The following is a 9,342-nucleotide window of genomic DNA, read 5'->3' as shown; positions in this document are numbered from 1 at the left end:
GATGTCAATCACTGGACCGTCTGTTCCAGACTCGATTATTTATAGACCGCCGTGATAAAGCTGGAATATTGCTGAGTGCGGCGTAAAACACAAACCTGGATTGAAAAATCCCAATTTGCCGATATTATTATTGATCAAATACAACCGGTGAGGGAAATACAAGTAAGTCAAATGGGGAGACTTTTGAGATTAAACTTCTATTCTGGTCAGCGCAACAATGATGTGCATTGATGAAGTTTCCACATGATTTAATCACATGACTATTAATCGGAACGTTGGCGGTTGGCCGTACGAAGCCGAATTGAAATGTCTCTTATATAGCGACGTACGCTTGTGTGTGTTGTTGCTGGTTCACACAGTATACTACTGTCAACGTGCATGTTGACGGGGAATTAGCTCTTGGGGGAATAAAGGACAAAATCGACATCACTGTCCCGGAACGCTTTATGCACAACATGTAAACAATAAACAACAATTGCATAATGAGCGGAATACCTGCTCTGACAACACAAACACAGCAATGAGCAGACTTTCCAGCTCAGGCGTACAAAAGGTGAGTGGAGCTCCAGCTCACCTCAGGGCGTTTCCTACGAGCGGCATATCCTGCTCGAGGTCGTCCCTATGCCAGCACTCGGAATACCAAGCCTGACTAACACCCCAGTAACTGTGTAATGGTAGCACATATATAGAAATGAACAACAATGGACAGACAAAGAGACAACGACGTTGCTTTGGACATATGGGCGTGATCAATTAGGGCAATAAATGCCATACTATAAAAAGCAGTAGTTAAAGGGAAGTGATATGGTAGTCCAGGCTGACTGACATTCAAAATACAATGAAATGTTGGTGAGGATTAACAACGGGGATTAGCGCCTAAAACGTAATGACAATTAAGTTATGGAGACATGGCTACAGGGTAAATTGCCCTTGAAGTCATATGTACTGCAGACAATGGTAGTCATAAATCAGTCGCTATGACACTACTTCTAGCCGACCAGTGCTTGTTTATCACTGCCGAGCGCCAGACAGGGTAACAAGTACATCCTTGGGTTCGAAGCAGCCAGGTTTCGAACCATGACGTACTGAAGTACAAGTACAAACGGAAACTTTCATGCGGTTTGTCAAGACATGTACACATAAACCAGCCCGACGTGTTTCCTTTCATCAGTGATGGTACTTTGTCCCTACCATGCCCCAGTAGCCATGTAGGCTCCGGCACAGCGGGTATGTGACTCATAATTATCACTAGATTAACACATAACCAGATAGCATTATCACTTCCCATTGTGGTTCCGTGAGAGGCACAGTTGCTATTGGCTATTACTTGAATGGCATTTTCCTACATCCGTCTACAAAGCAAAACGGAGCAAGCTGACACACAGATAATGACATAAACTGGTTAAGCGCTGCAAACTCCATGGAAGACCCTGTAATACCTACGCATTATGTTTTGAAGTCCTTGCACTCCAAGCTGAGGCTAGAATAGATCTCGTGGCAAATCGCTTCAACTAATGGAGGAGTGCCATTATATTTAATAGACTTAATACAGAAGTACCAACCTGTTCCAAATATAAAATCTACTATAAAGATCCAAGTAGATGCTTCAACTTTCAAATTATAATCTTTGGATTATGTACTTTGATGCCGCTTTTTTCTTCCCTCAAAGCCTTCAAATCAAACATTGGAATCCATCTCTCCAGGAGCGTGTACTGCACGACTATATAGCGACACGAGCAACTACCGAGTAGATGGATGTCATCCCGTTACATGTTGACTATAATAATAATATACACTGGCGTGAGAAGTGAAACAGAAGGCTTTCTGTTTACTGCTCAGGACCAGTCACTTCCCACTCGAAACCGTCAATATGTGATTTTGCATCAAAATGCAAATATGAAATCTAGATTGTGTAATGAATTTAATGAGACTGTCCAACACATTGTCAGTGGATGCCCAGCTTTGGCACAAACACAGTATCTTAAACGACATGATGGTGTAGCACGATCATTTTATTACCGTCTTCGCCATGCTTGTGGTTTTGACACGGAGGTTCAACCATGGTACGACCCAGAACATGTAGAGGGCGTCATGGAAAAAGATAAATACAAAATTCTTTGGAATAGGCCCATTTACAGCCTTAGACGTATCCTAAGCAGCCTGACTGTGCCAGGATCACCAAAAACCTCTTTGCTGTATGTTTATATTTAATCTGTAAATAATGATAATAATAATAATAATAATAACAACAACAACAATAATGATAACAATAATAATGACAATGGCTATGATGATTACCACATAAACAGGTTCTGTTTTAATAAAGCCCTCGCTTGAAGTTGTTTGGCAATGCTTCAGCTAGAAGATACGTATCCTTAGGGTCCTATGTTGTTTCCAGATATTTAAACAACTAATGATATGTAACACTCTGAGAGTGTGGGTTCGAGTCCCGAGTAGGACTCAACCCAAAAAGTACTAGAATTTGTACTTCACAAAGAGAGTGTAATCCCAAGTATAACAGTTGTTGCATTTAGAATCTACTTCTTACATTTGTAATGGCATGGTGTATTCATAACTAATCAGATGCCAATACAACTGTAACTTGACAAAGGACTATTCACCACACAGAGCGATAACTTGGCTCGACTGCTGGTTTAGCTTGGCGGGGTGTCACGTGTACACGGTCAAGGTGTTACAAGTGAGTGATTTAGTGGGTTATCGTCGAATCGACAACCCTCCCTGCCCAAAACAGAGTCGATTGTAAAATTCCGATTATATCACGGGTATGTGTTTCGGAATCACTATCAAAATGGTAATGATATCAGGTGCTCACGAAAAGGTGAGCGTATCCTGCCCCACCGGTGACATCTGTCACAAACACATACAAAGGCAAGGCAATTGTTCACCTGAAAAAAACGCGGGAATTTAGTAAGTCAAAAGAGAGAATTGCATCGGACATAAGTTTTGTCATGATGCACATTGGGAATGTCCTCCACATGTCATCAATAAAACCAATAAAGCTTTACTGAGACCTTGAATGTCATAACCTTGATCAAACAACCTCTGAGCAAGAGTCGTATGAAGCTCTTTGGAATCTTGGTGGAAAAAGCATGCTAAAATGGAACCTGAAAAGTTGTAAAATGTAGACACCAAAGGCGGGAGCTGCAGGAATATTGCTCGACGTAAAGAGAAAGTTGACCATTCTAAAGTTGAAGTCAATTGTATTTGCATTTATTCAACGTTGTTATAGCGCATACGAAATATTAATTCGTACAAAGTATTTAACTTCGCTTATCTTGAACCCTGGGAAATGAAAACCATAAGTAATAAAAATTAATACGTTACTGATATTACAAATGATACTGTGTTCAAGAACGGCAGTAAGTGTCTATTACTTTCTTTGTCCATACGGTGCAAGAAATACGTACGTTCTGTTTTTTGTGAGGAACAAAAACAACTTCTGAATGACAGCCCCAAATGACCATATCTTTCGCTGATACGCCATATTGACAGTCATGCGTTCCGTTTTCGCGAACGCCTGGTGTTATCACCGATTTAGGCTGAGTGGCGGGTGCTACAGATGGAGCAGACATGCTTACTCTTTTCGTGTACGCATATTTCCAGTGATCCATTCATAAAATTGTCATCACTATACAGTAAACTATGGTTATAACGAACTTAAAGGGACCACTTATGTTAGTTCGTTATAACTGTAATTCGTTATAAACATACATACAACATACATAGAGCAAATGGCTGGGACCAAAAATCCAGTTCGTCACAAGCGTGTTCGTTATAAACGTAGTCTACTCTATTGCTTTTACGTCCGAAGGAACCTATTTCGTCAGAATTTGAGACTGGTTATAATTATTCTTTGGCTTGCCGATTGCTATTTACACACTACCTCAACTGTATGTCTGTTTCTGGTGTCACAGAACGAAGGCCCTCCTTCTGGCTCGACACCAGGATGGTGCTCCTTCAAACGGGGGATGATCATTGGAATAGTCCTACTGATTATAGTTCTTGTGTCTTGCTTGACAGTCACCAGCGCTCTTCTACACGCCAAAACATCAGGTAGGCCAAAGAACATTCAGGTATATGTATTGATATTTCAAACAACAAACGTTTAACAGGAAATATACTTATTACAAAAGAAACTGTTTATACTGTTTATACAAGATTGACCAGGGGATGTAGCTTAAAAAAATATGAAAATATTCTGCCGTTTTCTCAATGAAAGACCAATGACGAGAAACACAAGCATGACTTCTGTTTAGATCATAAAACATACCAGAAGATTTTGAATTGGTGTTTGAAGTATGGAGTCATTAGATTCTACATTATGATGTGTAAAAACTTAATCACAGGCACATGTCCATTGTATTATATAACCGCTTATGTCTCATCAATTTAATGTTCTACTGGATCTTGCACATTTGGACATCTCTGTTCCATTTAAACCTGGGATAATCTTTAAATCGTTGATTTATATTAAAATGTAATTCATGGCAGGTTTCAAGTTTTATTTGCACGGTGTCGAATGTTCCTCTGGTTTAATGACGAATGAACAAGTTAAGTATTAGCTATGTGTCCATTTAATGGTATCGGGCAGAACCACGAAGGTATTCCCATGTTATTATTTTTCATTGTTAAGGACAAACTGGGGCATCGCCTGATACACCACCATCGTCAACCAAGGCAACATCAACGGTAGTCTCCACAACAACACCTACAACTGTCCCCTCAACTTCAACGACTACAACCTCTCTCTCAACTTCAACACCCTCCACCCCCACCCCCTCTTCATCATCTTCCGCCTCTGTCTCGCCTTCAACATCTTCCACCTCCATCTCGCCGTCAACGACTACCATCTCAGACTCGCCTTCAACGACTACCATCTCAGACTCGCCTTCAACGACTACCATCACTCCCTCCACTTCAGTGACTCCTCCCACTATAGCTAATACAACGAATGCCACTACAAGCTCCATAACGCCAAGATCTAGTACTGCCTCAACGTCTCTATCTCCACCTACATCAACGACTACCGTGACAACTACACGTAAGTATTAGGATAATTTCACAACATATTTTTTGTCCCTTGAATATGTCATGTCACTCGTTTTCGAGGCAGGTTTCGAAGTCTTTGCTTTTAACATTATTTAAGTGACCGTCATCTCTAGTTTGGGTCGGTAAATCAGTGCAAGGGAATTGGTTGTTTAACTGTTATTGAAGGATATCAGATAATCAATGTACCTGAACCTTAAATTATACTTCTTGGCCAAATTGCGTTGTTTATATTTTGCCAGTCCAAGCTGACATTCCGATTCATATGCCTAAAGAAACAGATCAGCAAAAGGGAGTGCACAGTTGGTGCCCATGGGGATGCCTAAATGTCTAACCCCCAAATGTTACATAGATGTTATCAATGAGGAAGTCCAGCATTTCACAATGTTTTTCTCAGACATTTTTCAGAATGTTTTTTTTCAGACATTTGCTTTCATTTTTGACAAATTGTCCTGAACCTCTGATCTATACCTATGGTCAACACGTTAAGTAACAAATTCCACAGGGATGAAAAGCGTTCATTTGGCGAAGTGTCTAGCATTCATGTCTTCCTTGGTCTCGCGCTTATCTATTTTGAAAACGAATATGGAGTCCCATTCTTTACTTTGTTTTCCACTTTATTTACAAGCATGTTATTGTTATTACAGTCTGCAAATCCTCCCGCATGTGTCATTCCTGTAACTCAAGAAATGTACGATGTCCGGTGAACGGCAACCTGGCTGGGACTGACCCCGGTGAAGTAATGCCCTGTCCATGTGGTACCGCCTGCTTCTCTGATGTTAATCATGTTGATGGTGAGTGTCAGAGCATGTTTCACAATTTCCGACAGAAATATACAAATACATCTTTTCGTGAAGTGTGTTGCCACATTATTATAGCCAAAATGGATGGCATTTGTTATCAAATAAAAAGAAACAACAATATCGTTTTGAAACATTTACTGCAATCAACACGAATGTCACTGACCCACCTTTACAAATATTGAAACATCATAGAACAAACCAGATAACGTCACTATAATACGTGACGTCACTTTCTCTACCCTATGACGTCACCTAACAACGGGCTTGATAATGGCCCGTCGTCAAGCAATATGAGGGCATTATCAAGTTACAGTGGCCCGCTCATTTTTTATAACATGCGGGCGGTTTAATGATAATTCTATCCATTTTAGCTATAAATATAAATAGTCAACACCAGAGAAAAAACAGTCTCGATTATACGACGAAACAGATTCCATTGGGCGTAAAAGGCAAAATAGCCTGTAAATTAATGGTGCCACAAAGTGTTCACGAAAAGGGCAAGTATGTACTGGCCTACATGGCCAGGCACATACATAAAAATAACATTTGAACCCTAGACCCGTAGTTTTAGTTAACAATGAAAAAAGCTTAAAAACACAATAACAATTTTGGGCAAAACAACTTTCTCCCCACTATGCCTGCCACTGGTAAATAGTTTACATAGGAAACCTGGCATGGTTTTTATTATATATTTATTATAACGATATTAATAGCTCAATCCTTTTCAGTGCTTGAATAATCATATTGGAAATTTATTCAGCATGAAATATATTGCAAATGTTGTAAAACATATCCACAATATTTCCCATGAAGCAAATTCTTTGGCAAATACCTCATATTTTCGTTTTTTCTACCTTTTGGTAAATTAGACATTTGAGAAGAACACTTACCTTTTATTACTTTAAATTTGAAGCAGCATCTCTTAGAAAGTCAACCTATAGAGAAAGGGCTCTATGGTGCGTGAATAATACATGAATATGAGTTAAGAAGTGTATGCTTTATGACTGTGAGATACTAGAAACCCACCTGTAGTAGGCGAGATAGTGTTACAGACGGCTGGTGACAAATAGGTTTGATATGCGGTATGTCATATGTTCCAGGTAACATTGTTCACCGAGGGTGCACGGAGCAGTACCCAGAATGGGATAGAGCATCTTCCAACAATCGGTCGTGTCAAGATGTAGGGGATGATCACTTTCTGTGTTTCTGTCTTGGCGATCGGTGCAACACACACAACATGACGCCATATATTCCCTGAAATACGTCAATGATGTATTTCGTATGTTGAAGCATATGTTATATGAACTTTGTATGTATGTATGTATGTATGTGTGTGTGTGTGTGTGTGTGTGTGTGTGTGTATGTGTGTGTGTGAGAGAGAGAGAGAGAGCGAGAGAGAGAGAGAGAGGGAGAGAGAGAGTGGTGTGTGTGTGTGTGTGTGTGTGTGTTTGTGTGTGTGTGTATGTGTTTGTGTAATTATCATCTTCAGATACACCTTCCAGGTTCTACCTTCGTACTTACGTGGCTCTACGCGTACTAATTTGGTTTGTCTTTAGAATCCGCTGTATTGGGATTATGTCACTATCAAAACTTTGATCTGATCTGATACTGATTTGACGCTCAGTTGACATGGTTTTAGATATAAGTTCTAGGGTAGCCGCGTCCTTGTCCTCGTATACATGGACTGCATATTCATCTGTGTCTACACCCACGTCTACAAACTACATTCACGTTCACATCAGCATTTACATCTACATCTACACCCACGTCCTCGTCCAAATCTACATCTACAATCACATTCATGTGAACAGCCAAATCCATATCCACATCCAAATTCTTATTAACATTCACATCAACTACTACCCCTACTCACATTACCATCCACATCCGCAACCATTAACTGGACAATGTCGTGTTCCACATCAACTTCCACGTTTACATCCCCATTTCCGTCTACGTCCTCATTCACATCAACGTCCATGTGCTCCTTCACACCCACACGTGTGCCCTCTGTTTTCATCAACATCCAAAGCCACGGCGTCATCAACACTCGCACAGCTTCATCCGCATCTGCATCTTACATCACATCAACTACCATACCCCAAAATAACATCCACACTCACATCCTAAAACAAGACCACAACAATAGAGTAACAGTGATTAACAATCCAAACATTTATTACCACAACGTATATGGACCCCAACAAAATTCTGTTTTTATATTTATAATAATATCAGTTTATGTATTTTGTATAAGTTGATGATTCATTATTTTGCGTACAGGTAATAAAGAGCAAATGAGTGCTTAAACGGCATCCATATATATCCGGGTAAACAACCATTGTTCTTTTAATTAATGTAAACACATATGTATTTTAGTGGTAACCAGTAACCAGAGATGTATGGACGGTGCGGTGTGAACACCTGTTTTGAAGGTCCCAGTGACCCAACGACGATACTTATATGTTTAATATATAGTTTGGGGCGGTCGGGTAGCCTAGTGGTTAAAGCGTTCACTCCGAAGACCCGGGTTCGATTCCCGACATGGGTACAATGTGTGAAGCCCATTTCTGGTGTCCCCCGCTGTGATATTGCTGGAATATTGCTAAAAGCGGCGTAAAACCATACTCACTCACTAATATATAGTTTGCTTTGCACGAAGGGCGTACTTTATACAGCGCCGCTGTCACCACTGCATACATTTGGGCCGCCCCACTCATTCATATTCACTCTCACAAAGCAGGTCTCGTCTTCTCTTCTGTGTTTACCAGTAATGCATGTATATCACGATGTATGTATATCCATTTCAATTCAAACTGTAAAGCATTTAAAAAAGCAACATTCACATTCTGCATTCAACATTCTGGATGCAAATGTACTTTATTCAATGAACATTAAAAAATACCCCCATTTCAACAAAGAGTCCTAAATGATTCTAAAGTGACACTTCTACTTTAAATTTGAAAATGTTATTGAATAATTGATTTAAAGGCCTCTTTTTGTTTTGGTCAGCATGAAAAAAGGTTTTGGATTTTGTGTCGGGGTTAGATATTTCTTCAGCTATAGCTACAAAACTAGATATTTTTTTATGTTTCATATATATATGTATTATACTGTTATCATAATTACCATTTTCTCAAAGATTTCATTAATCTTGTGTAACTGTTACCATTCGATATATAAAATTCACATGCACTGATATTTTGATCATCAAATGAGAATATCCTGTATTTGCCGTTGTACATTTAACATTATATCAGATATGAAATAAATATGTTACACACCAAATACACCATATTTCCATTTTTTATTTTGTTTCTATTGAACGTTGAGAGCATACCTTACGTACTACATGGGAATACATTGAGAAAAAAACTATTTTTGTAACGATTTTGTTTTCATTAGCCAACCAATACATTAATCACGTTGAGTGAGTGAGTGAGTTGGGTTTAACGCCGCTTTTAACAGTATT

The 9,342-nt window shown here is 39.4% G+C and overlaps 1 protein-coding gene across 1 annotated transcript in view; it reads left to right on the top strand.

Moving 5' to 3' along the window:
* LOC139447396 (uncharacterized) overlaps positions 1 to 9,137 on the top strand; it is a 13,813-nt gene extending 4,676 nt beyond the window's left edge. Inside the window, exons 2-5 of the mRNA XM_071228728.1 lie at positions 3,936 to 4,074; positions 4,655 to 5,062; positions 5,715 to 5,861; positions 6,971 to 9,137. Coding sequence (XP_071084829.1) covers positions 3,936 to 4,074; positions 4,655 to 5,062; positions 5,715 to 5,861; positions 6,971 to 7,128 — 852 coding nt within the window. The 3' untranslated portion in view covers positions 7,129 to 9,137. The remainder of the gene's footprint in view (positions 1 to 3,935; positions 4,075 to 4,654; positions 5,063 to 5,714; positions 5,862 to 6,970) is intronic.
* The last annotated feature ends 205 nt before the right edge of the window (positions 9,138 to 9,342 follow it).

This window comes from Haliotis cracherodii, unplaced genomic scaffold, assembly GCF_022045235.1.
Source record: "Haliotis cracherodii isolate W230 unplaced genomic scaffold, xgHalCrac1.p SCAF_10, whole genome shotgun sequence".
Lineage (NCBI taxonomy): Eukaryota > Metazoa > Mollusca > Gastropoda > Lepetellida > Haliotidae > Haliotis > Haliotis cracherodii.
Note: the sequence above shows the minus strand (reverse complement) of the source record. Positions and strands in the feature narration are given on the sequence as shown.